At 47.3% G+C, this 27,476-nt stretch overlaps 2 protein-coding genes across 2 annotated transcripts in view; both read left to right on the forward strand.

The window, feature by feature from the left end:
• Nucleotides 1–7,858, forward strand: part of RRP12 (ribosomal RNA processing 12 homolog) — a 37,188-nt gene extending 29,330 nt beyond the window's left edge. The window contains exons 30-34 of the mRNA XM_084769657.1: nt 260–309; nt 2,364–2,430; nt 3,574–3,641; nt 3,969–4,051; nt 7,419–7,858. Coding sequence (XP_084625783.1) covers nt 260–309; nt 2,364–2,430; nt 3,574–3,641; nt 3,969–4,051; nt 7,419–7,524 — 374 coding nt within the window. The 3' untranslated portion in view covers nt 7,525–7,858. The remainder of the gene's footprint in view (nt 1–259; nt 310–2,363; nt 2,431–3,573; nt 3,642–3,968; nt 4,052–7,418) is intronic.
• A 15,768-nt stretch (nt 7,859–23,626) lies between these two features.
• On the forward strand, nt 23,627–26,001 carry FRAT2 (FRAT regulator of WNT signaling pathway 2). The gene has a single exon (XM_084773448.1). It carries the CDS (start codon nt 24,115–24,117, stop codon nt 24,811–24,813), a length of 699 nt encoding a protein of 232 aa, XP_084629574.1. The 5' UTR covers nt 23,627–24,114; the 3' UTR covers nt 24,814–26,001.
• Nucleotides 26,002–27,476: the final 1,475 nt, after the last annotated feature.

Consider the following 27,476-nt stretch of genomic DNA (forward strand, 5'->3'; position numbering starts at 1 on the left):
AGTAAAATTGTCCTTTTGCTAAGTGGAGGCATGTAATGGGGTGGCTGACTCCCAGGAGACTTGGGGCTTTCCTTGAATCACTCACACCTTGAAGGGGCCAAATGGTCTGGAAGTGAAGGAAGGGAAGCAGTCTGATTTCCCACAGAAAGAGGACACAGGTCTGGAGAGGGCAGTTTTCTAGAGTTGATGTGCCTGCCTTCTTGCACAGTTGGTTAAGGATGCCCAAGTGCTCATGAGCTTGTCTTCCTTCCAACTCCAGGGGAAGATGAAGAGATGACTGACCTGATGGAAGATGTCGGTGTCACAACTGTGAGTAACCTGTGGCCTCGTCCTGGCCCACAGCTCCCATTCCCCAACCCCGTATACACACAAACACGCATCTGCCCTACTCCCTCAATGTTCAAGATTACTGGGACAGTGTGGATGGGCATGCAAAGTGAATCAGCTTAGAACTGGCATGTGATAAACTTTCCCATGTTGCCTTCTGGCAAACCAGGCCCCAGGAGCTAATTTATTGTTAAGCATGTATCTGAGGGCTAGAGAGGTAGCTCAGTGGTTAAGAACACTTCTCACTCTTGCAGATGACCGGGGTTCAGTTCCCAGCCCCCACATGTTGGCTTAAAACTATCCATAACTCCAGTGCCAGGAACCCCAACACCCTTTTCTTGCTTCCATGGGCACCAGGCACACATGTGGAGCACACATGTACATGCAGGCAAAACAAATTAGAAAAAGAATGTATCAGAGCGCGGATGCTGTTTGGAGAACTGGGTGAAAGTCGTGTAGGAAAGTCATATGGAGTGAGGAGAATGAGGAGCAAGAAGCCTCTCAAGGATGCCCAGGGCAGTCATGCATGGCCTCTGTTGCACACCTCCAGACACCATTCCAGTGTGGCCCAGCTCTGTTTACTAGGGTTCTTTCCCTGGCCTGGCTTCTACTCTTCCTAGGCCCACCTTCATCCACAGGCCAGTCTCATTTCCCATGCTGCAGTAGGGAAAAAGCGTGAAGGTGTCTGTCACTGTACCCAGGCTGCCTGGCTCCAGCCCAGGGTTCTTTGTAGAGTCCTTGGTGTGTGGAGAGCCTGGTGCTTGGTGGTGCTTAGTGAGTCGTAGCTGGTTTTTTATTTGTTTGGTTTTGGGTTTTCGAGACAAACTCACATCAATCCGCCTGCCTCTGCCTCCTTGAGTGCTGGAGTTAAAGGCATGTTCCACCATGCCTGGCTGTCCTAGCTGTTCTTTATGACCATTGTTCATTTTCCCTGGAAATTATTCTGGTTGAGGCCTCCCTGGATTTCTGGAACCTTTATAGGGTGCCCAGTGATCTTTTGGCAGCTGCTTCTTAGTCCTGACCAGCAAGTACAATAGGTGGCCCTCAGCTCAGAGCTGGCAAGATTAGATATCTTCCCTTGAGGTAGCAAGAGGCCTAGAGGGGTGACCACATCAGTGGCTGGCCCCTGGCAAGTCAGCCAGCTCTTCCCACCAACACCCCAAGGCCAAGTCCTCCTGTGTACATGGTTCTGGGAGCATGAGGTACTAGGGGTCAAGATATCCTTGATGGAAGGACCAGTAAGTGGGCTAGCCTTGGCTATGCACCAGTAGAACTAGAATAAAGCTCAGCCATCATCCTCTGTTGTATAGCCTGAGTCCACGTCTCTAGGTTCTGGTCCTCACTAGATACCCACAGCTCTGTGCTACAGCCAGTGGACCTGGCTGCATCCATTTTACTGGAAACACTTTCAGCCTGAACACACCTGTCACCCCTGACCCTCAGTTTACCTACAGACTCACAAGGCTTCCAGGCTGGTGTCACAGACCACAGAATAGGAGCCAACCTTGGGAGCTAGGTCACCCTGCTGACCCACTCACTCCCCTACTCACTGTGTAGTGTGTTTGCTTGATTGCTAGTCCTAAGCCCTAACACCCTGTGGTAGGTCCTCTCTCCTTCCCATGCATCTCTTGGCACAAGGCATGCAGTAAGTACTTACTAGCACATGCTCCAAGGTCTCCCACCTACCCAGGTACTGATGAGGGAAAGAGGTAGAGCCTGGCTTGACTGTAAGAAGGCAGGAGCCTGGCTGATGTCAAGTTTCCAGCTTCCTTCAATAGCTCTGGGGGTGTGAAGGGGGAAGTTCAATTGTCAAAATGTAGCAAGAACCCTGTGGTCACCTCCCCACCCCCACCCTGTTGTGTGCTGTGAGATAATCACTCTCTCTTCATGGGTTTGTGCTTCCTGTGCAACTGGGGATGAGAGCTTGGCAGAGGGCCTTGTCATCAAGGCAGGCCACTGCTCTCTTCCCGCCCTCATTTGTAGTATAGTCATGTCCCTTTGCTCACTGACTCTCTGCTTGTTGCCTCTTTCTATAGAAAAAGAAGCTTAAGCGGCAGAGGGAGGATGAGGAGGATGAGCTGGAGGTCCCTCCTCGGTACCAAGGTAAGGTATCCTTCCTCTTCATGGGACACACGGACTCTCTTAACCTGCATCAGGCTGGAGAATTAGAGAGGAAGGCAGAGCCATGAAGTTGCACTCAGTTGACAACTCCACAGATTGCCTGATCTATAGCACTCAGGACCAGCCTGGGGGACAAAGAGATACTGGCCTAAGGGTTAGGTTTGTATGTGGTAAGTCCAGCCTTTTGGGAAGCTCCTTAGTTCAGCCCCTCCCCACCCAGCCATCCTTCCATGAGCTTGTAAATAGCCCCTGTAAAGTGATGAGTCTCTTGAATACCCCAAGATTAGAACCATGGTCAGAGAGTTCCTCGCTGCATTGGAAGCAACAGGGTGGCTCCTGCGTCCTTCCTCCTGAGGAGGTGCACCAAAGCGCTCTACTCGGGCTTCTGCTCTAAAGCTCATGGTGCATCTGGAGGTGCAGAGCTTTGGGGGCTGCCTCTGATTCTGGTAGCAGTATGTCCTCCAGGCCCCATGGCATCCTAACCCTGCTGCAGGACCTATGGCTTGCCTTCTGCCTCTGCATTCAGAGCCTGGCTTCCTCCTCACTAAGGTGATAGTGTGGACAAAGACCATTGTAGTCTATGGGGAAAGAAGTCTGGGCTCAGGATGACTTGTCCAACTGTTACTTAGCTATGTGACCTTGTTCCATCACACTCCTCTCTGGGTTCTAGTTTCTTATCTCAGAGGGACTTTCTGAGTTGTCATTTCAGGGTTCCATCTCTGACTTTTGAAGGCTAGGCCAGAAGTGACAAGCTGACCCTAGGCAAAGTTCCTTGCCTTGGTGAGCTCTAGTTCCCACTTGCATGGTGGGATAAATAGTTGTCTATGTGCCAGAGTGAGAACAGGGTCATGTGTGGGAAAATGCCCTCTCAAAGGCAGTAGTCAGGAGTGTAACTTTGGAGAATGTAGGTCATTTATGCCATTGCCAAGCTTATGTCTTCCCAGGAGCCATGGCCAGGGTCTCTTCAAAGGAGGACTTTGGTCATTGCTCATCAGGGTATGGAACCAAGTTCCTCGACTTTTGTCCATCATCCCCCTAGAGGCCCTCTGAGAGGGGTGCTTCCTGCCTTCCAGAGCAGGGCCACTCTGGTTCTGCCTGACTCGTGATCTCTGTGCTTCTCTGCAGCTGGAGGCTCTGGCATCCATCGCCCGGTGGCCAAGAAGGCTACACCTGGAGCTGAATACAAGGCCAAGGTGAGACCTGTGAACGGGGTGTGGGGCCTCCTGGTACCAGGAGGATAATGAAGGGGCAAGGAAGACCGGTGCCCATCACTATCCTGCTAGGTGTTTTCTGTAGCCAGACAGGACTGAAAAGAAAAGGGGCACTTAGGTGATGGCATTTGAAGCTGGAGGCCTTGACAAATGTACTTGAAGGGCCAGAGAAGTGTGTTGATGCCATCAGAAGCAGAAAGGGAAGGGAAGAGGGAGCATGAGGCAGCTGAAGTCAGGGCCAGGGAGGGGACCCCGCACTCTGGCTGACTCTCACTCTGGGCTTTGCTTTTTGTTTCTCTGGCTGAGCAGAAAGCAAAGGGCGACATGAAGAAGAAGGGTCGACTCGATCCCTATGCTTACATCCCACTCAACAGAACCAAGCTCAACCGCAGGTATGCCGGCAAGTGGCTCCACACAGGCCAGGTCTCTTCAGCTATTTTTTGTTGTGTGTGTATGAATGTGAAGGCTAAAAGTCAACAATCAGTTGTCTTTTTCACTATTTCACTTTATCTTTTGTTGAAACAATTCTCTCACTGGACTAGGAGCTCACTGAATATGTAAACTGCAAGTCCCCAGCATCCCCTGAGACTGCACATGTATGCCATTACACTGGACTTCTTTTTTTTTTTTTTTGGTTTTTCGAGACAGGGTTTCTCTGTGGAGCCTTGGCCATCCTGGACTCACTTTGTAGACCAGGCTGGCCTCGAACTCACAGCGATCCGCCTGCCTCTGCCTCCCGAGTACTGGGATTAAAGGCGTGCTACACTGGACTTTTTATTTTTATTTTTTAATTTTTAAATTTAAAAAAAATTTTTTTTTCAAAATAATTTTTAAAATTAATTTATTCTTGTTACATCTCAATGGTTATCCCATCCTTTGTATCCTCCCATTCCTCCCTCTCATTTTCTCCTTACTCCCCTCCTCTATGACTGTGCCTGAGGGGGACTTCCTCTCCCTTTATATGCTCATAGGGTATCAAGTCTCTTCTTGGTTAATTTTTTTTTTAATTTATTTATTTTGGTTTTTCGAGACAGGGTTTCTCTGTGTAGCTTTGGCTGTCCTGGACTCTCATTGTAGACCAGGCTGGTCTCAAAATCACAGAGATCCACCTGCCTCTACCTCCCCAGTGCTAGGATTAAAGGGGTGTACCACCACACCTGGCTACACTGGGCTTTTTAAATGGGTGCAGTAAGCATGTTACCCACCAAGGGCTGGAGAGATGGCTCAGCAGTTAAGAGCACTGTCTGCTTTTCCAGAGGTCCTGAGTTCAATTCCCAGCAACCACATGGTGGCTCACAGCCATCTATCATGAGATCTGGTGCCCTCTTCTGGTGTGCAGGTGTTCATGCAGGCAGAACACTGTATATGTAATAAATAAATAAATCTTTTTTTTTTTAAAAAAAGCATGTTACCCACCAAATACTACCCAGCCCTGTTTTCATTTCATTTTATTTCAGTTTTTAAAAAGATTTATTTATTTATTATTTGTGCAGTATTCTGCATGCCAGAAGAGGGCGCCAGAATCTCATTATAGGTGGTTGTGAGACATCATGTTGCTGTTGGGAATTGAACTTAGGACCTTTGATAGAGCAGGCAGTGCTCCTAACATCTGAGCCATCTCTCCGGCCCCCTCATTTTATTTTATTTTATTTTTAAAGATTTATTTATTGTATTATCGGCAGAAGAAGGCATCAGATAACATTATAGATGGTTGTAAGCCACCATGTGGTTGCTGGGATTGAACTCAGGACCTCTAGAAGAGCAGGCGGTGCCCTTAACCACTGAGCCATTTCTCCAGCCCCCTCATTTTATTTTTATATTCACTAATTTTGTGTATGTATGTGAAAGACAACTTGTGTGAGTCAGTTCTTTCTTCCCACCATCAGGTTCCAGGGCTTAAACTCAGGTTGTCAAGTTGACAGCAAGTATCTTAACCTACAGAGCCATCATGCCAGCCTCCTTATTTTTATTTTATTTTATTTTTTATTTATTTATCGGAGCTTTTAAAACAGTCTCTCTCCTCCTCCTTTCCTCTCTCCCCCTTCTCTTCTCACACCTTGACTGTCCTATGAGTGACCTACAGGTCCACCTACCTCTGCTTCCCCAGTGCTGCTCTGGGTCACCACTATCCAGCTGTATTTTTATTCTTTACATGTAAGATTTATTGGTAAGGCAGTGATGCTGCACACTTTTAATCTCAGTGCTTGGGAGGCAGAGACAGGCAGATCTCCATTAGTTCAAGGCCAGCCTGATCTACAGAGTGAGTTCTAGGATGGCCAGAACTACACAGTGAGATTCTGTCTTGGAAAAAAACAGAACCAAAAAGGTTGGGGTTTTTTTTGTTTTGTTTTGTTTTGGGTTTTTTTGTTTGTTTGTTTTTGGTTTGGTTTGGTTTGGTTTGGTTTTTCGAGACAGGGTTTCTCTGTGTAGCTTTGTCTGGCCTAGACTCACTTTGTAGACCAGGCTGGCCTCAAACTCACAGAGATCCGCCTGCCTCTGCCTCCCCAGAGCTGAGGTTAAAGGTGTATGCCACCACACCTAATTTTTAATTATCCGTGTTTGTGTGCCTTATGAGCACGAGTGCAGTTCCCTAGGAAAGCCAGAAGAAGGTGTCAGATATCTTGGAGCTGGACTTTACTGGGCTTGTGAGCCATGGGAGGTAGATGTTGGGAATTGAAACGTGGGTTATATGTAAGAAGAGTATGTGCTCTTGACCCTTGAGCCATCTCTACAGCGCCCTAACCTTGTACTCTGATCTTCCTGAATTAGCCTTTCAGGTGCTAGGGTGACAGGTGAGCCACTATGCCTTGCTTGAACTTCCTTTTGAAACTCAATCATGGGGATGGAAAATTTGGCTTATTGGTTAGGAACACTTGATGTTCTTGCAAAGGACCTAGATTTGATTCCCAACACCCACATAGCAGTTCACAACCATTTGTAACTCCAGTTCCAGGGCATCCGCTGCTTTCTTCTAGCCTCTGTGGGCACCACACACGCATGTGGTATATATTTATACCTATGCGAACAAACACTCAAACACATAAAATAATAAATCTGAAAAACATATATTTTAAAAACCTAAAAACATCTGATATTTCTCCCTTGGAGCCCTTCTCCCTCTTAAGAGTTTCTCATTCTTACTTAAATCTACATTCTCTCTACTTAAAATAAAATAAGTCATGATCTTAGGTCACATAGAGATTCTAGAATACATGCATTCTACATAGTCACTATCTTTAATAATTTTACATAATTTGCTTTTCTGACTCTTTTGTTTACTTTGCTATTTTACTTTGACCATTGATTAAGGCTTTTTGGTATAGGTGTGGGGAGCTTATGAGGTGTGTAGGAGTATTTGCAAATGTTCCAAATCAAGTCACAGGGAAGTGTGTGTGCAGATGGGCCTTTAACAGGAAGCGGGGTTGGGTACAGTGAGCCTTAACCTGTTACCTAAGATCATTAAAGGAAGAGTGGAGGAGAAGGAGCTCTCTTCAGGGTTTGGGCACTAGCCAGGTCAGGACATACACTGTCTGCCTATTTCACCCTGTCTCTGGCAAGGGTGCCCATCATTTGATTTGGTTTGTTTTCTGTTGAGACGCTGTTTCCTGTGCAGGATCTCAGGCTATCATTGAACTTGCCACCCTCAACCTTCCGTGAGTGGGGATCACAGGTTTACACCACCACACATCAACACTATACAGAGAGAGAGCTGCCTGTTCTCAAAAGCATATCGCACTTGTTCTTCCTTTCTTTCTGCAGGAAAAAGGTGAAGCTACAGGGACAGTTTAAAGGTCTGGTGAAAGCTGCCCAGCGAGGATCCCAGGTGGGACTCAAACTCCGCAGAAAGGATCGACGGCGGCCCTGAATCCTTGGGGGGATTGGAGCTGTACTTTGCTACGGTCCAAGGCTCCTTTCCATGCCCCCGCCCCATGCTGTTGAACACCAACTCAGGTGTGAGCCTTGTGAACCTGGACAGGGAATGACTCATTTGCCTAAGACTTTGGAAGCTCCAAATGTCCTTTAGAAACACTGTCAACATCTAGGGGCAGAACCGTGTGACATTGCTACCTCTGAGAAGGCACTATGAGGTCATCTTTCTGCCATGCATGGCCATAGTAGCAGAGTGACCATGGTCTGCATGTGTAAGATCTGCTGTAACCAGGCCTAGAATAAATGTATGACCATGCATCAACCCTGAAGATGAGTTTCATCTCTGCCCCTCCAGGGAAGAGAACGGCACCTGAACAGTGGCCTGAGTGGCTTGAGCCTTTCCTAACTCCCAGCAGCCTGTCTAGCCCGTGGTGTCAGTCTGTGTCAGAAGGGCTCCCTGCAGTCAGAAAGTGGCCTTAGGAGGCAGAAGGCAATGAATACTCCATGGCTGGTTGCTGGATCATAGTGTTGAGCCCTGGGGACCTGGAACAGGAAGCAACCTGGAACAGGAAGCAATGGCTAACAGCTCTCAGAGCTGCATCTGAGCTGCCTCTGTTCACAAGCCTCCAATCATTGCTTCAGCAGAGCCACTGAGCCCTTCCTCACTCCCAGTAGTCACTGAGGGAACCAAAGCAGAGAACATAGAGAAATGCTGCTTACTTGTTTTTCTTAAAACTCCCAGGACCACCTGCCCAGGGGTGGCCCAGGTTGGGCCCTCCCACATAAGTCAATAAGTGAGAAAATGCCCCTACAGAATGCAGGCCATTCTTGTTCGGTTGGGGGTGGGGGAAGGTGGGGTTGGTTTTTTTTTGAGTTTGGGGTTTTTTTGTTTTTCAAGACAGGGTTTCTCATTTTTGATCAGGCTGGTCTTGAACTCACAGAGCTCTGCCTGCCTCTGCCTGCCTCTGCCTCCCAAGTGCTGGGATTACAGGCGTGCACCATCTCCAGCTACAACATACATGTTCTTTTTTTTTTTTTTTGGTTTTTTGAGACTAGGTCTCTCTGAGTAGCCTTGGCTGTCCTGGACTCACTCTGTAGACCAGGCTGGCCTCGAACTCACAACGATCCACCAGCCTCTGCTTCCCAAGTGCTGGGATTAAAGGCGTGCACCACCATGCCCGGCTCAACATACATGTTCTTAAGTAGTCTCTGTTTTGGTTTAATTCCCTTGGCATTGCTAGGGCATTTCCATCCATGACTTTGGGCTACGAATCTTAGACGTACCACAGTTTGCCAAGAGGTGGCACTGTTTACATGCCTTGCTTCTTACAGACATCTAGAGATTTTTTTTTTTTTTTTTTTTTTTTTAGGTGTTTCAAGACAGGGTTTCTTTGTGGCCCTGGCAGTCCTAGACTCGATTTGTAGACCAGGCTGGCCTTGAACTCACAGAGATCCACCTGCCTCTGCCTCCAGAGTGCTGGGATTACAGGTGTGTGCCACCACGCCCGGTGCATCAAGCTAGAAAGGGAGCCAGAAGATTTATTAAAGATTTACAAAAGTTATCCAGTCATGATCCCCAATACCACCACTCGGCATCACATTTATCTCAGCCCAGGCCCTTTCCTGGCTCTGCCTTTCTCAAGAAAAGGAACCACAGGCATTAGGAAGCCTCCTGTAAAGGAGGGTGGGTCTGAGCCAATCCCCCGCTATTGATGTCTGCAAAGAAGCCTGAAGCCTGCATGCTTATTACAGCGTGTCTTCCAAGAAGCTCTGCTTCCTTCCAAGGAGGGAGAGATGACCTGGGAAGGCCGCTATTAGTGAAGTGCTGAGCTCTGTTCTTTAGTGGTAGATTGCAAGGGTTTTGTTTTGTTTTGTTTTGTTGGTGCAGAGCTAAGGAATTGTCTTCTGTCCTAGGAGCTCAGGGCTTGAAAGAAGTTAGGGAGCCGGCTGGTGCTGCTCCTCTGTCCATGGGGGGGGGGGTGGGCATGTGTGACAAGACCACGGCAGCATGCCTCTCACCGGAGTCAGCATATCACAGCACTAGTAGAAAAGTTACAACCTTCATCCATTCTCAGAAGCTGAAGGGGAAATCATGCCCTGCCAAAAAGGCAGTTCTGCTGGCAGGTGTGCTTGAGCACTGGGCCTGACAAAGGCAGTCTAATCAAGTGACTGTCTTGGTGGTTCATTGATGGCAGAGGCTGCTCTCACAGGTTAATGAATGTTTATGGTATTCCAGTAGCCACTGGCTGAAGTCCTAAGTCCTCCCCCCCCCATTGTTTTTCTTGGTTATATTCTTTGAAAGAGTAATCCATATTAAAATGTTTTGTATTTCATTGTAAAGGAAAGATTCATAGAACATTTGGGGGGAAAACCCAGAAATGTCAAAATAGGAACTAGAGTCTTTTTATCAGATTTTCACATAACCCTTATGTACTTGATTCAATTTCTTTTTCACTCAGGGTCCACTTTTCTTTTTTCTTTTCTTTTATTTATTTTTTTTGTTTTTGTTTTTTTGTTTTTTGTTTTGTTTTGTTTGTTTGTTTCTCTGTGTAATACCCCTGGCTGTCCTAGACTCACTTTGTAGATGAAGCTGGCCTCGAACTCACAATGATCCGCCTGCCTCTGCCTCCCAAGTGCAGGGATTAAAGGTGTGCGCCTAGCTAGGGCCCACTTTTTCTTTTTAAAAAAGATTTATTTATTATCTACACAGTGTTTTTGTCTGCATGTATGTTTGTGCGCCAGAAGAGGGCACCAGATCCCATTATAGGTGGTTGCGAGCCACCATGTGGTTCCTGGGGCCCACTTTTCTTTTGACAAAGGTAATGTACTTATTTTGTAGTGTTTGGGAACCACCAGGAACTGCATAGTAGGCTAATGCTCTTCCACTGAGCTATATCCCATCCCTAATACTTTCTTTTGTATTTATTTTGTTTTGTTTGAGACAAGTCTTCACTGTCACCCTGGCAGAGTGTCCTTGAATTCACAGCAATCTGCTTGCCTCTGTTTCTCAAGTGCTGGGATTACAGGTGTGCATAACCACATCTGGCTGTTCTGTTGTTTTGAAGACAGTCTCAGGCTGTAAGCCTAAAGTAGCTTGAAACTTACAATCCTGCATCAGTCTCCGGAATCCTGGGATTGCAGGCAAATGTACTACTTCCAGCTAAGAAACAAATTTTTGTTTTGTTTCTTTAAAAAAATTTTTTTTTACTTTTTGAATTTTTCTTATTTTTTTCTTTTATCTTTTTGTTTTGTTTTGGTTTTTTTGTTTGTTTTTCGAGACAGGGTCTCTCTGTGTAGCCTTGGCCATCCTGGACTCATTTTGTAGACCAGGCTGGCCTCGAACTCACAGCGATCCGCCTCTGCCTCTGCCTCCTGAATGTTGGGATTAAAGGCGTGCGCCACCACGCCCGGCTCTTTTTTAATTTTTTATGCTTAATATTGATGTGTATGAGTGTATAGCCTGCATGTATGTTTATATGTATATATACTATATGTGTGCCTGGTGCCCGTGGAGGTCAGAAGAAGGTGTAGATCCTCTGGAACTGAAGTTATAGATGGTTGTGAGTCACTGTGTGGATGCTGGGAACTAAGCCTGAGTCTTTTGCAAGAGCAATGTGCTCTTTTGGTTTTTGAGACAGGGTTTCTCACTGTAGCCTTGGCTGTCCTAGACTCTGTTTGTAGACCAGGCTGGCTTTGAACACACAGCGATCTGCCTGCCTCTGCCTCCTGAGTGTGGGATTAAAGGCATGTACCACCACACCCAGCAATGTGCTCTTAATCTGTGAGCCAGCTCTCCAGTTCCAAAGATATAATAAGCATATATGTAACAAAGTTCTTACCCTACCTGAGTAAATATTTCAGTGGCCCAGTTTATTTCTAGAGGCTTTTGGAGGCCTTGAGTATTGCCGCTCATTGCTTACACAGGAATTTAAAGTCACCACTTGATGCTAGATTGTGTGTAATATTCAGAAAATGACATGATGAATGCTCTTTGTTCTATTTTTATACATTATTATGATTGGATAGATGACTGTACTCTAGAAAAAAACCCTGATTTGGGACAATGTAAGCTGGTTTGCCATTTCCTGAAATTATGCTTAATGTAGCTACTGTCATTAGAAACATTTACCAAGCAGTTAGCTGACAGCCAGTCACTTAAGGCCAGGGCGCACACAGCAGAAGTTTGGTTCCTCCCACTTCATCCCATTGATTGCCATGGAAATGCTCAGTGGGTCTTCTTCAAGAACAAGTATTCTTTTTTGTTTGTTTGTTTGGTTTTGGTTTTGGTTTTTTGAGATAGGGGGTAGCCTTGGCTGTCCTGGACTTGCTTTGTAGATCAGGCTGGCCTCGAACTCACAGCAATCTGCCTGCCTCTGCCTCTCCAGTGCTGGTATTAAAGGTATGTGCCACCACGCCTGGCCTCTCCCTCTTTCTTTTCTTTTCTTTCTTTTTTGTTTGTTTGTTTGTTTGTTTGTTTTCAGTTTTTCAAGACAGGGTTTCTCTATGTAGCCTTGCTGTCCTGTGCTTGCTTTGTAGACCAGCTGGCTTTGAATTCATAGTGATCCACCTGCCTCTGCCTCCTGAGTGCTGGGATTAAAGGCATGTGCCACCAGCCCAACTGGTTCATTCTTTCAGAGACAGAGTTTCTTGGTATAGCCTTGCCTGTCCTGGACTCACTTTGTAGACCAGGCTGACATGGAATTCACAAAGACCCACCTGCTTTTGCTTCCCAAGTACTGGAATTAAAGATGTAAGCCACAATGTCTGGCAAAAGTGCAATTTATTAATTTTTTTTTAAGACAAGGTTTCTCTATGTAGCCTTGGCTGTCCTGGACTCATTTTGTAGACCAGGCTGTCTTCGAACTCACAAAGATCTGCCTGCCTCTGCCTCCAAGTGCTGGGATTAAAGGCGTGCACCACCATGCCTGGCTCAGTTTATTAATTTGTAATGAGAAATGTAACTATCCAAGATATAATGATTGGCCAGAACATCCTGCGCTTTGCATTAAGTCAAAATCACAAGCAACTACAAAACAGGAATACATGGTAGTGTTGTCCTTGTGGTAGGACACACCTGCAGATTTAGGCACACACCCCCACCAGCAGCCTGCTGGAGTCCAATACCCCAGTGAGCGAGCAGGAGAGATCATTTTTCTCCTGTGTTAACCAGACTGCTCCCTGCTGCCGCAAAGTGTTTCTGAGATTCAATTAGGCTTGGGCTCCTTCACACATGGCATGCCTGGATCAAATTTCTAAGCCCAGCTCTTCTGGCTTTTGTATGGGAGACAGTCTGTTCCTTCTAGGGCCTGCTATGGATAACTGATCCTCCATCGTGTAGGGTAATTAGATTCCTATGATGTCACCCTGAAGACCTAGAGGTACCCTCTAGACCTGATTGTTGGAAATCACAGTTCCAGAGCATGGAAAGCCCAGCCGCTAGACAGATGGACTGAGTGGATCCAGGTGTGGCCTGTGCATCTCCACAGCTCTTCTGCAGGTTGTGTTAGCCTTTGAAGGCCAGCTTTAACCAGAATGGCTGCCATAATAGAGCTCCTAGACTTGAGGCCACAAAGCAAGCGAGCCCATAAAATGACAAGGCATGATTATCAGCCTGAGCAGATTTCAAACAGCATGTGTATTGATTGCATCATTGTACAATAATTCTTATCTAAACATGCCCTCTTAATCATTCCAACTGCAAGTTCTGCTTCTTACAAGGAAGCAAGGCACACCCAAAGCATACACTGTAGTAATCAAGTGGAAACTCTGACATCTAGTATTCTGAAGACAGTTCCCTGCCAAGATAAGGACTGTCACATGGGCCACATGTGTTCCCGTACCTAGCACTTCACCCAGAGCCAGGTAAGCACAACCACACACCTGATCCTGTCTGGATCTGAAACTCCTGTATGGGGCTGGGGATGGGGTATCGGCAGTTATAGCCCAGACTGTTGTGGCTTTTACCCTTTGGGATTATATTTATAAAACTGTGTTTGTTTCTCTTAGTTTACTTTTTTTTTTTTTTCCAATCTAGGGCATCTTGTGTAGCCATGGCTGTCGTGGACTCACTTTGTAGACTAGGCTGGCCTGGAATTCACAGAGATCCACCCTCCTCTGCCTCCTGAGTTCTGGGATTACAGGCATGTGCCACCACACCTGGCCTCTTTGTTTATTCTTTTTTGGTTTTCTTTTTTTCTTTTTTCTTTTTTTGTTTTTTTTTTTGGTTTTTCAAGACAGAGTCTCTCTGTGTAACCTTGGCTGTCCTGGACTCACTTTGTAGACCAGGCTGGCCTCAAACTCACAGGGATCCGCCTGCCTCTGCCTCCCGAGTGCTGGGATTAAAGGCGTGCACCACCACACCCGGCTTATTTTTTAGTTTTTGAGACAGGGTCTCTCTGTGTTACCCTTGGCTGTCCTGGACTCACTTTGTAGACCAGGCTGGCCTCGAATTTACAGCTATCACCTGCCTGTGCCTCCCAAATGCTGGGATTAAAGGTGTGCACCACCATGCCCAGCTCTTAGTTTATATTTTAACCCTGGCTATCACACAAATAATTGAGACTTTTATATTTGTTTATAAGGCTTCTCAACACAATCTTGAGTAGTTTAAGTCTGTTCTTAACTATCCTGACTCCATCTTTGCCACAATCCCCAAGCTCCTCCCTTTTTAGTTCTTTCTATGCTCCAGATGAATCATCTTCAGCTCTCCTCCACTTTTGCCTTTCACTGAATCCCCTTACTTCCTCCTCCCTGGGCTGGCAGGAAGTCCAGCCCTTTTCTCTCCCCTGCTCAGCAATTGGCTGTAAGCAGCTTCTTTGGCATACAAGGGAAGCAGAGTTTATATAACATTGAGACAGGAGATTCTCGGAACAGGGCTTACAACTAGATATGGGGGATACAGAAATCAGCATCTGAATTACACAATAACCGTATGTGAACATTTGCCTTAGGCATTCACACACACACCCTCCATCTCTGTGATACCTACTACAGTCAGTTGCATTATATCTGTGGTTTATGATTCCCACCTCACAGTTTACCTCACCCCCACCCTTCCCAAATGCTATTCTCCCCCACCAAAGTCTGGTGGACTTGTGATTCAAGTAGCTATGTGGCCAGGCCTGGGAAGTTAAAGTACATGCCCCACAACCTGCTACACTGAGCCCTGGGAGAATATGGTAACACCAAAAGGTTTGGCTGTGAATTTGCAAGTGCCGTGTAAGGTTGCCATGGTTATCTGGGGGACTCATTACTTTCCAAATGCATCCTTGGGACATGAACCAGTTACAGAACTAGTCTAGGTAAGGCAGGGTGGAGCAGAGTCAGAGCTGACTGAGGTGAAGGGTAGGCCTGAGTTTCCTTTCTACCTTCCAGGAGGCAGACCTGCAAGTCTTTCTTCACATCATTTTCTTCTTTCACATTCCTTGTTTTTTCTCCCCTACTTTTATACACACTTACTGCACTCATCCTGAGTGAAGCACTTCCAACAAAAATTTGGAGGCAATGGACCTAGTGGTAGGATCCTTCCTGTCACAAAGTTAAGAAGGTGGGGCCTGGAGAGATGGCTCAGCACAGGTTGTTTTATCAGGGGTCCTGAGTTCAATTCCTAGCAACCACATGGTAGCTCGAAACCAACTATAACTGTAGTCCCATAGGATCTGATGCTCTGATGCCCTCTTGTGGTGTTCATAATACATGCGTACAAAACACCCAAATGCATACATATATCTTTTGTTTGTTTTTGTTTTTCTTTTTTAGTATGTTTTATTAATTCATTCATATTACATCTCAGTTGTTATCCCATCCCTTGTATCCTCCCATTCCTCCCTCCCTCCCTCCCATTTTCCCCTTACTCTCCTCCTCTATGACTGTGACTGAGGGGAACCTCTTCCCCCTGTATATGCTCATAGGGTATCAAGTTTCTTTGTTTTTGTTCTTCGAGATAGAGTTTCTCTGTGTAACCCTGGCTGTCCTGGACTCGCTAATAAATACATCTTTAAAATAATAATAATAAAGTTGACAAGGTAGAGGCAGATCAAAAAGCAATGAAAGGGGCTGGAGAAATGGCTCAGTGCTTTAGAACACTTGTTGGTCATGCAGAGGACCTGGGTTCAATCCCAGCATCCACATGGTGCCTCACACCATCCATAGCTCTAGTTCATTGGTACCCAACACCCATTCATAGCCTGGCGTGCTCATGGTGCACAGAGCAGGTAAAACACTCTCATACACATACATTCTCTAAAAGACTTATGTATTGTTTATACAATGTTCTGTCTGCATGTGTGCCTACACACCAGAAGAGGGCAACCAGATCTCACTATAGATGGTTATGAGTCATCATGTGGTTGCTGGCATTTGAACTGTTCTTAACCTCTGAGCCATCTTTCCAGTCCCATAAAAGAGAAAGAAATGAGGCATGGAGATGTTTCTCTGGCTGCTTTTCCAGAGAACTAGTGTGTGATTCCCAGCATCCACATGGCAACCCACAGCTATCTGTAATGCCAGCTGCCTTCTGGCCTCTCAGGGCAACAGGCACCAGCATTCTGCACAAACATATATGCAGCCAAAACACCCATATGTGTAAAGTAAGTTTATGAAACATGATTGGTGAGTGCCTTGGAAGGCAGCAGGAACATTTTGAGGGCTGTAGCAGGCGGGCCCACTGGCTAACACCTGAAGGGTGAGAGGGCTTCCTGTCCAAATGTCCCAGGTGTCTAAGCCTAAGGGCAGCAAGTAGTTGACCTATCTCCAAGTTCATTTTGCCCTCAGGCTCAGTGTTCTCCTCACAGTATATGTTGGGATATAGGTATGTTGGGGAATACTTATTCCACTTTGGGGTCATGTAGCTACAGGTACAGTTGGGGAGAAGGAATGATCCAGACTGAAGAATAGCACATGACCCCTTGAAGCAGAAGTTTGAGTTCCTAGATTTACAGCGTGGCCCAAGCAAGGGAGCAAAGAAGAGGGAGGGACCACTTCTGGGGAGTGCCATCTCACCAGCCCATCATCTAGCCCCATCCGAGGCCATCATCCTCACAACAGCTGATGGTGTTTCTCTATGTAGTCCTGGATGGCCTCAAACTCAGAGAACCACCTGCCTCTGTCTCCCAAGGGCTGGCCAATGATCTCTCAAAAAACAATAACAAATTGGATCAGGACAGTGTCTTGAGTGCCTGCTCCCAATTAAAGTTGCAGGAATCCTGTAAGAATTGCCACCAGCAACTGCCGGTGCCTAAGTCTGGAAACTCACAAATAGGAGAGGATTTATCAGTGTGGGGGCCGGAGAGAGAAAGATTGGAATATCAACAGGTGAGCAATATATATATATATATTTAGAGAGAGAGAGAGAGAGAGAGAGAGAGAGAGAGAGAGAGAGAGAGAGAGAGAGGAGAGAGAGATTACCTTTAAGGTTTGAGGTTGGGGGTGTCCCAAAATGAGAACTAGACGAAGAATAATCAGTGAGACAGAAAAACAAAAGCAAAAAGCAAAAAACCAACCAGGGCCCTGGGGAGATGGCTCAGCAATAAAGAGTATGCTCTCTTCTTTTAAAGGATCCCAGTTTAGTTTTCAGCACCCACATTGAGCAGTTTACAGCCTCCTGTAACTCCAGCTCCAGGGAAGCTAACATCTCTGGCATCTGAGGACAGACATACACACCTTAAAAGTAATAATTATAGCTGGGCGTGGTGGCCCTCGCCTTTAATCCTAGCACTTGGGAGGCAGAGGCGGGCGGATTGCTGTGAGTTCGAGGCCAGCCTGGTCTACAAAGTGAGTCCAGGATGGCCAAGGCTAACACAGAGAAACCCTGTCTCAAAAAGACAAAACAAACAAACAAAAAACCAAAAGTAATAATTATAATGCTGAGTGGACATGGTGATACACACCTTTAATGCCAGCAGAGGCCGGCGGATCTGAGGCCAGCCTGGCTTACAAAGCCAGTTCCAGGACAGCCAGGGCTTTTATACAGAGAAACCTTGTCTACAAAAACAAAAACAAAACAAAAATAATAAATATAAACTGGGTGTGGCAGGGCACACCTTTAATCCCAGCACTCGGGAGGCAGAGGCAGGCGGATCGCTGTGAGTTTGAGGCCAGCCTGGTCTACACTGTGAGTTCAGGGAAACCAAGGCTACACCAAGAAACCCTGTTTTGAAAAACAAAAACAGAAACAAAAAACAACAACAAAAAGGAAGATTGCAGGGAGTTCTGTTAATTTAGCAGTTCAGGCTAAACTTCTGACTAAGAGGAATAGAATTAAGCAGTTAAACAAAAGCTTGCCTAGAAGACACCAGGTCCTGGGTTTTTTGTTTTTTGTTTTCCCCAGACTGCTGGGAGTGGGAGGAACACTTTTTAGTGTTTTGCCCGCATGGATGTATGTGCACCAAGTGTGTGACTGGTGCCCACAGAGGTCAGAAGAAGACGTAAGATCCCCCGGAACCAGAATTGCAGATGGTTGTGAGCCACCAGAGGGTGCTGGGAATGGAACCCTGGTTTTCTGCAAGAGCAGCCAGTGCTCTTAACTGCTATGAGCCAGCTCTCCGGCCCCCATTCATTCTTTTTTTTTTTTTCCCATTATTTTTTTTTTAAATTCTGTGTGTGAAGGTGGGCGCAGTGGTGCATACCTGTAATATAATACCAGCACTCGAGGAGACAGAGGCAGGCAGATTGATGTGATTTCGAGGCCAGCCTGGTCTACAAAGCAAGTCCAGGACAGCCAAGGCTACACAGAGAAACCCTGTCTTGAAACACCAAAAATAAAAAAAAATTTTTAAAAAAAGTTAAATATAAGCAAAAAGGAGGTAAACCATTTTAAAATGTTATTTAACCTGATACAATATTTAGGGTAACGTGTTTTAAATTCCGTATATTTTGACAGTCTATGAAGTTCACTTCATACATTTTTTTTTTCTTTTCAAGATAGGGTTTCTGTGTGTAGCTTTGGCTATCCTGGAACTCTCTTTGTATACCAGGCTGGTCTTGAACTCAAAGCAATCCACCGGCCTCTGCCTCCCAATGCTGGGATTTAAGGCATGTACCACCATTCCCGACTATTTATTTTAAAATAACATTTTTATTGTATGTGCATTAGAGCTTTGCCTGCATAAGTGTCTGTGTGAGGGTCTTGGATCCCCTGGAACTGCCATGTGAGTGCTGGGAATTGAACCCAGGTCCTCTGGAAAAGTAGCCAGTGCTCTCTCAACCACTGAGCTATCTCTCCAGCCTCAGTTTATGTTTCAATGTGATGGGTTATCTTAGTTCAAACTAGCTGTGTCTCAAGTGCTTAACCAGGCTTAGGAATGGATGCTTACAAATGGAACATACCAACTCTTTCTTTATTGAAGCATTGGATTCCCTTTAAACAAGACTTAAATTTTTGTTGATGTTATTGTTGAGTTATTTTGTTGTTTTTCGTTTTTTTTTAGTTTTTGAGACAGGGTTTCTCTGTGTAACTTGGCTGTCCTGAACTTCCATTGTAGACCAGGCTGCCTGAACACAGAGATCTACATGCCTCTGCCTCCCTGAGTGCTGGGGTTTATAGAAGTGTCCTACCCTGGCCAGTTTCTCACCTGTTTTTTTTTTTTAAAGTAGATATTTATTTCTTTATTATGTATACAATATTCTGCCTGCATGTAACCTTGCATGACAGAAAAGGGAACCAGATCTATTATAGATGGTTGTGAGCTAGGAATTGAACTCGGGACCTTTGGAAGAGCAGCCTCTTAACCTCTGATCCATCTCTCCAGGCCCCTCACCTGTTTTGTTTTGTTTGTTTGTTTGTTTTGTTTTTTTAAACAAATGATCACTATGTAGCCTGGGCTAACCTCAAGCCAATCCCTCTATTTCAGCCTCCCAAATGCTAGGATGACAGGCTTGCATTACCACACCTGGCTGGCAGTTTATTTTCTCACATTGCTGAATAATACTCCATTGTATGGACCCACACACATTTTGTTTATCCACTCACCATTTGAAGGACATTTGGATTGTTTACAGTTTCAAAGCTATGACTAATGCTGCTGTGAACATTCAGGTGCCTGTCTGTCAGTTTCTTTGAGTGGAGTCTGAGAGTAGCCTCACTAGGTCATCTGGGAAGTGCACGCCTTTAATCACAGCCCTCGCGAGGCAGAGGCAGGCGGATCCCTGTGAGTTCGAGGCCAGCCTGGTCTACAAAGTTAGTCCAGGACAGCCAAGGCTACACAGAGAGACCCTGTCTTGAAAAACCAAAAAGAAAAAGAAAAAAAGAAAGAAAGAAAGAAAGAAAGAAAGAAAGAAAGAAAAGAAAAACAAAAAACTTATTTATCTATATGAGTACACTGTCCTCATGTACATCAGAAGAGGGTACCAGTTTGTTGTGAGTCACCAGGTGATTGCTTGGAATTGAACTCAAGACCTCTGAAAGAGCAGCAAGTGCTCTCAACCACTGAACCATCTCTTCAGTCCCACCTTTTGGCATTTCAACATGCCTAAAAGTATTTCTGCTCCCTAGAATATAGCTACTCTAGAACTGCCCCATAAACCTTCTAAAATATAGCATACCCTTTTTTTCTTTCTTTCTTTCTTTTTTTTTTTTTTAGGGTTTCTCTGTATTATCTTGGCAGTCTGGGGCAACCCCTATTTTATAGACTAGAATCAGAACACACACACACACACACACACACACACACACACACACAGGAGAAGTGACCCCACCCGGTGGGATTCCCCATTACCCTAGCTGGTGTCTCTGAAGGCAGGTATGTTAAAATGAGGTCTGAATAAATGCTGAAGGCCCTGAGTCCGGTGCGGCCCACAGGGCATTGCTGAAAGCTTGCAATGTCTCTTCCCAGGCTGGCCGCCAGTGTGCCAGGCGCATGGCTAGCATTGCTTCCTTTCTTGATACCTTCTCATTACTTTTAATTGCATCGGGCCTCTCTCACACCTGGTATCTTGCTTCCTATTGCAGGGCACCCCTCTCCACCTCCCACTGGCCCAGCACAGCACTTCTTTCTGAGCTCTCCCGAGAAAGTGCCCCAAGAAAATGGAGCAGGGCTCCTGAAAGGCACACATCTCTGTGATGAACATCTAATATCCACATCCAGGAATATTTACACAGCAATCTGCACACAAAAGCAATGTTACAAAGAGAAGGGCATTTTTTCTTTCTTTCTTTCTTTCTTTTTAAATGCTGTCTCACAGTTCCATTTCCTACAGTAGTAAGAACACTAGTGGAATTACTCTGACAGTAAGACAAAACAACTTCCAAGGATGCTGGGGTAGAAACAATAGCTTTGCCAGACCCATTAATGTTTAAAGTCAATGGAGCATAAAACTGCTTTTCTCTACTTACAGCCAGACATCATCTTACGGACTGGAGGGGGGGAAATTGCCATTTTAACTCTGCTGAAATCCATAAGCTCTCTCCTAATTTTCATTCTCCTTGAGATTCTCCAGTAAGTACCATCAGAATGAAAACGAGGCTGTCTCTCCGGGGAGAATGGCTTCCAGTCAGTCTTCAACAGTCAAGTGTATGAAGAGACGGAGGAGGGAGCTGCCTGCTAAGAAAGGTGCCCTCACCTAAACCTGCAGAACCAGCTGTAGTTGTGACACACCTTGAAATTTGGGAGCCCCTGAGTGCTTTCTGGTAGGCCCTGAACAATCCCAGGGCAAAGTCCACAGGAAGCAGAATTCTAAGGGCCAGCCCAGTCCTAGGAAGTATTGCCTTCAGGGTCTACTTTACTTAGTGGGCAAAGGCAACAACCTTTATTATGAAGATATTAGCTCTTTCCCCTAGGGAATTGCTGGAAGAGAGCCCAGAGGCTGTCAGTAAACCGCTGGGCCTAATCCCACAGTACATTTGTGTAATGCCTGACAAAGCCTGCTCCCATCTTCCCATTTGATTCTGAAAACAGTTTCCAAAGGAGGCAGGGCAGAGATTCTCCCTCCCCTCACCCTCACCCCACCCCCCAGTTTTACAAGTGAAAACACTTGTAAACTGATTTGTCAGGAGTCCCACACCCAGCTAGTAGTGGGGATGAGACTGAATCTAGGTCTTTGTACAACCTGTTTAGTGCTCTTTTGACTCCCAGGAGACTGCTCAGAATATTCCTGGCCCCACCCATTTCTCACAACCACAGTTCCCAGCACCTGGGAACTCAGGATGGGTCTCTGTGTGCCCAACCCACACTCCTGTCTCTCACCCAGGAATTAGAGCTCTGGTTGGCAAACTGAGGGGGACGAGAGAAGAAGAAATTAATTGCATCTCAGCTCCCTGAGCCAAAGACCAAAAACAAAACAACAACAAAACAACAACCAAAACCAACTCTAGATGGACTTGAGAAACAAACAAAAAACTCCAATAACAGCAATAAGGCATTAGAAAGAAAGAAAAATAGAACTTTTTGATAACCTTTTGGAGGCAGGAGACTAGTTCTAGCATTATGTTAGAAGTCTTAAAGGCCTGAGGTAGCACATGCCTTTCTTTAATTTTAGCACTTGTGAGGCAGAAGCAGGTGGATCTCTGAGTTCAAGGCCAGCCTGGTCTATAAGGTGAGTTCTAGGACAGCCAGGACTATACAGAGAAACTGTCTTTGTAAAAAAGATTTATTATTATGCATACAGTGCTCTATCTGCCGGCATGTACACCAGCATGCTCGAAGAGGACATTAAATTTCATTATAGATGGCTGTGAGCCACCATATGGTTGCTGGAAATTGAACTCAGGACCTCTGGAAGAACAGTCAGTGCTCTTAACCTCTGAGCCAACTATCCAGCTCAAGCCTGTCTTGAAAAACAACAAACTTCTTGTTTTACTAGCTTGGGGAGGATGTTAGCATAATGCCTAGCAAACAATGACGTCATCTGCCCACCACTATGTATGCTAGCTGCCCAGAATATAAAAGGGCAGACACACCTGTCTCTCTATTACACCTCTCTTCTTTCTTCCTCTTCCTCTCTCTTGCTGTCTCTGTCTCTCTCTCTCTCTCTGGGGTGCCCTTCCCTCTTCTCTGCTCACTAATGCTTCTTCTTTTTTTTTTTTTTTTTTTTTTTTTTTGAGACAGGGTCTCTGGCTGTCCTGGACTCACTTTGTAGACCAGGCTGGACTCAAACTCAGAGTGATCTGCTTGCCTCTGCCTCCCGAGTGCTGGGATTAAAGGTGTGTGCCACCACTGCCTGACCACACACCCAAAATAAGGTTGTTGTTGTTTTTTTTCTTTTGTTTTTCCAAGACAGGGTTTCTCTGTGCAGCCTTGGCTGTCCTAGACTCACTTTGTAGATAAGGGTGGCTTCGAACTCACAGCGATTCGCCGGTCTCTGCCTACCAAGTGCTGGGATTAAAGGCCTGGGCCACCACGCCCGGCCCCTGGCCAAGGTTTTCAGTAATACTAAAATCTAGTGGTTTCAAATGAATGACATACATCACATATTAATGAGAAGAGTACGTTCACCCAGTTCTAGGTATTTCGTGTATTTACAAAAACAACAACAAACAAACAAAATCCAAACTCAAAAACCCTTTGACCTAAAATTCTACTCTTAGGAATGTACTCTGAAAAATGAATCATAAACTTGGAAAAGTTTTCTGAGAAAAAACGTTAGTCACACACAGTACAACAGTGAAATCGGAGAAACAGCAAACGCTGAAGGAATTTAAACAATTACAAGCACTTATGGAAATTTACGTAATCATTACAGTGTTTTCAAAGCGCGCGCAATCACTGGAAAAGTGTTTATAACTTAATGCGGGGTTTAAAATAAAGTGATTTTTGTATGTGGCTGTATAATGTACAGATAAAAGGCTAAAAATGAAAAAAAAATCCTTTAATCTGGTTTGAATCCTATGGTTACGAGAAATTTTTTCCTTTAAACTACAAAGAAGTCAACTCTTGCCAAGATGTGGCTCTGAGTAGTGGCAGGGACAGGAGGAAGTCTCGGTTACTCAGACCACAAGCTCCAGGGGCGTCGGTTCCTTCTCCTCCCCCTACCCCCACCGTTCAGAGCCGCCCTCCCCTGGGGCCACCCCTCCCCCGGGCCGCGCGGGCCAATGCGGGTGCGCGGAGTGGAGCCGGGCGGGCTCGGGCGTTGGCGACACGTGGGGAAGAAGCGAGCGCAGCGGAGGAGGGGCTGAGTGTGATGGGGGTGTGTCCGTGAGTGGGAGAAGCCAAGTGGCAGTCTCCTAGTGTACCTGTTTCCCGACCGCTCCTAGGGCGTGGGCTCGACGAAGGCGGTACCAAGACCATGGAGTTCCACACTGGGGTATAAGCTAGCACTGAGCGAGGGTGTGGGCCGCGGTGCGGCGCGATGCGCGTCGTCCAGCGCCCCCAAAGTATTCTAGCGGACGTCCCTACCCCCCTCAACCAAGCGCGGTGGTAGGAGCCGCGCGACGTCACCCATTGTTTACAAATCAACCCGAGCCGGCTGCGTTCCGGCTCCCGCGGCTCGGAGACGCGCCGTGCGACTGCCCGGTGGTCCCGGCTTCCGCGTCCCAGGCCCGACCCGGCCCGGGCCTCCGCCCCGCTTCCGCCCCAGCCAAGACCCGCCGAATCCGCGGGCACCCGAGCCGCCAGCGACGCCCGCTCAGCGGCGGGGGCTCGGGCGGGGGGCCATGCCGTGCGGGCGGGAGGAGGAGGAAGCCGGCGACGAGGCGGAGGGGGAGGAGGACGACGACAGCTTCCTCCTGCTGCAGCAGTCGGTGACTCTGGGCGGCTCGGCGGACGTGGACCGGCTCATCGCCCAGATCGGCGAGACGCTGCAGCTGGACGCGGCGCACGACGGTCCGGCCTCGCCGTGTGCTGCCCCGGACCCTCCGCCCCCGCCCCCGGCCCCGCGGGTGTTGGCGACGCTGCCGGCTGACACGGCCCGGGCCCCAGCGAGGCGGCTGCTACGGCCGGCAGCGCCTGCGGAGGCCCGGGACCCAGCGCCCCCGGGAGCCGTGCGCTGCGTACTGGGAGAGCGCGGGCGCGTGCGGGGCCGGGCGGCGCCCTACTGCGTGGCGGAGCTCGCCGCCGGCGCCAGCACACTTTCCCGGCCTGGGAGGCGGGGGTGGCTCCCGGGTGCCGTGGCATCCCGGCGAATTCAGCAGCGGCGATGGGCCCCAAGCGGATCGCGCGCGGGCGAGGACGACCCACACCGGCTTCTGCAGCAGCTCGTGCTCTCGGGAAACCTCATTAAGGAGGCGGTGCGCAGGCTCCAGCGAGCGGTCGCCGCGGTCGCAGCCACGAGCCCCGCGAGCGCCCCGGGATCCGGAGGTGGCCGAAGCGGACCGGACTCAGTTACCCTGCAACCCTCGGGCGCCTGGCTCTGACCCGGGGTCCCTGGAGGAGGAAGAGGACGCCGATACGCAGATCCAACAGTGTCCTGCCCCGGGACAGTCGGGAACTGAAGCCGTCGTCCCTCCAGTGGTGGACTACAGCTCCAAAGTTACCGGCCGAGAGAGACTGTTAGGGAAAACGAACTCGACTGCGCAGTAGTACCGCCAGCCGAGGACCTAGGATCTACCGGGAGAACTGTGGCAGCTACTTGATTGACTTGGACCTGACTAAGCTCTTTGGGGTGGGGGTGGGGGCATCGTGTGTTTGGTTGGATTGTTTATAGATATGGCTCGCAGGGCCAGGAATCGAGAGGGCTTTCTATCAATACTTGAAAACGAATAGTAGGCATACGTGGTCTCTTTATTTTGAGTGGAGAAGTTTCCTGAATTTGGTGCTACAATTGCAGGGCTCTTTGTTGATTCTGGGGTGAAGAATGTGAAAACTTAGCAGTTGGGATAGCCTGCTTTCTCCTCCTACCTTGAAGGTGGTCCATGGGACCCAGTTGATGAATTCTCGAAAGTGAGGGAGAGATGTTTAACGTGGACTCAAGGTCAGGATGAGTTGGATGTTGTAAAGTTCTTGGGAAAACTAACTATGGTGTTTTTTTTTGTTTTGTTTTTGTCTTGATCCAAGTGAGGACCTGTATGTTTTGCCAGCGCTGCAGGCCAACAGGGCCGTGTAAGAAGAGTTATTTGCTTTTTCCGTGCTTTTCTCTTTCCAGAACTCCTGCTAGGCCACTCTTGGCCATGGCACCAGCTTTCTCAGAAACGGCCACAACCAACCTCCTTCCTGCCATCGTGGGGGGTGGGGGGAGGCGGGTAGATGAAACAGTAGACACACTTTTCTGCTCTGTTTTGGCCCTCCGCAGAGTTGGTCGGGACCTCTCCTTCCTTACCTGCCATTTCTTGGTGACTATAAGTTTTCAAAATGTGACTCCAAGTGGAGAAACCGCTGGCTTTTCTCCTTGTAAAACTTGAGGGCCTCCTTTCTGAGGTGCCACCCCGAAACTTTAAGGTAGCTATTTTTTTTTTTTTTTTTTAAGATTCAATGGCTTGTTCATCCTCCAGATGTAGCTGTTGACGTACACTTCGCAACGGAGTGTCTGAAATTGTGGTGGTCCTGATTTATAGGATTCATAATTAAAATGACTTGCTGAATAAATTTGGTTTTGTTTTGGAAAACCGGTTGGCTTTTTGATTGGAGGGGGTGGAAGGTGGAATGGTGCTGCCAAAAGGAAAGCCTATACTTCGGGTAACTAGGGGGCAAGGGCCAGAGCCATGTTTTAAGTTGACTCTCGGAGACGTGTGCTTGAGTGCCTCTGGGTTTTTTTTTATTTCGCAGACATTCCTTTTGAGACAGGTTCTCGTAGGCATAGAACTCACTGTGCGTAGATCAGGCTTGCTTCAAGCTCAGGGAGATCCCCTTCCCTGCACGTCCTGCGTGCTGGGACTACAGAGTGCTCACTCTGCCCTGCAAGTGTAGAGGGCTCATATATGCAATGGGAGCCAATGACTGTCTGGTGACTCTGGCAGGTCCTCCCCTTTTTGTTGGTGTTGAGACAGCCTTTCTCTGTGTGGCCTTGGCTGCCGTGGACTTGCTTTGTAGGCCAAGCTGGCCTTGAACTCAGAGATCCTCTGGTGGGATTGACACCCTTGCCTGGCTTCACCCTAGATCGTATTCTAAGAAAGCTTTCAGAGCCTGAGGGCCGAGAGTCACTGTGGAGGGAGGGGAAAGGTTTTCTTGGGGATGCTTTTCTGAGAATGGGAGTGCACAAATGAAGACAGCAGCCTGTTTTCTTTGCGACTGCCCAGCCTTGACCTGTAGTCACAGAAAAACAGGCTGGCTTTATCCCCCCTGCCTGACTCCTGGGTAGTGGGTGCTAGGATTAAAGGCATGTGCCACTACACCCCCCAAAAAACCCCAAGATTCTTTCAGCCATTTCCTTGGTAGTTGTAAAATAGCTTGGGATATGCAAGGGTAAAATTAGATTGCAATTTTTTTTGTTTTGGTTTTTCAAGACAGGGTGGCTTCTCTATGTATCCTTGGCTGTTCTGGACTTGCTTTGTAGACCAGGCTGACCTTGAACTCAGATCCACCTGCCTCTGCCTCCAAAGAGCTGGGATTAAAGCCATGCGCCACCCACCAGGCCTTAGATTACAACTCTAGATGTAGCCCTTTGTTCTCTTAGCCCCATATTCCCTGGGCAGGAGCCCTCACTGCTTTCTGTCTTTTTTTCTCTCCTCTCCTAGAACGCACACTATAGACCAGGCTGGCCTCAAACTCAAGAGTGCCTCCCCGGTGCTAGTATTAAGGGCTTGTGCCATCACCTCTCAGTTTCTTTTTCCTTTTGAGACAGGATCCCAGCCGGGTGTGGTGGCACACACCTTTAATCCCAGCATGCAGGAGGCAGAGGTAGGCGGATCACTGTGAGTTCGAGGACAGCCTGGTCTACACAGTGAGTCCAGGACACCCAAGGCTACACAGAGAAACCCTGTCTCAAAAAACAGAAAACAACAGAAGATAGGATCCCAGGTTTGCCTTGAACATAGGGCAGTTCAGTCTCTATATCCCCTACCCCAGTGCTGGAGTTACAGGTGCATGCTCTCATGCCTGAGTTTTTTTGGGGTTCTGTAGACCAGGCTGGCCCCGAATTTGT

This window comes from Acomys minous (genome assembly GCF_964271855.1).
Source record: "Acomys minous genome assembly, chromosome: 2".
Classification (NCBI taxonomy): Eukaryota; Metazoa; Chordata; class Mammalia; order Rodentia; family Muridae; genus Acomys; species Acomys minous.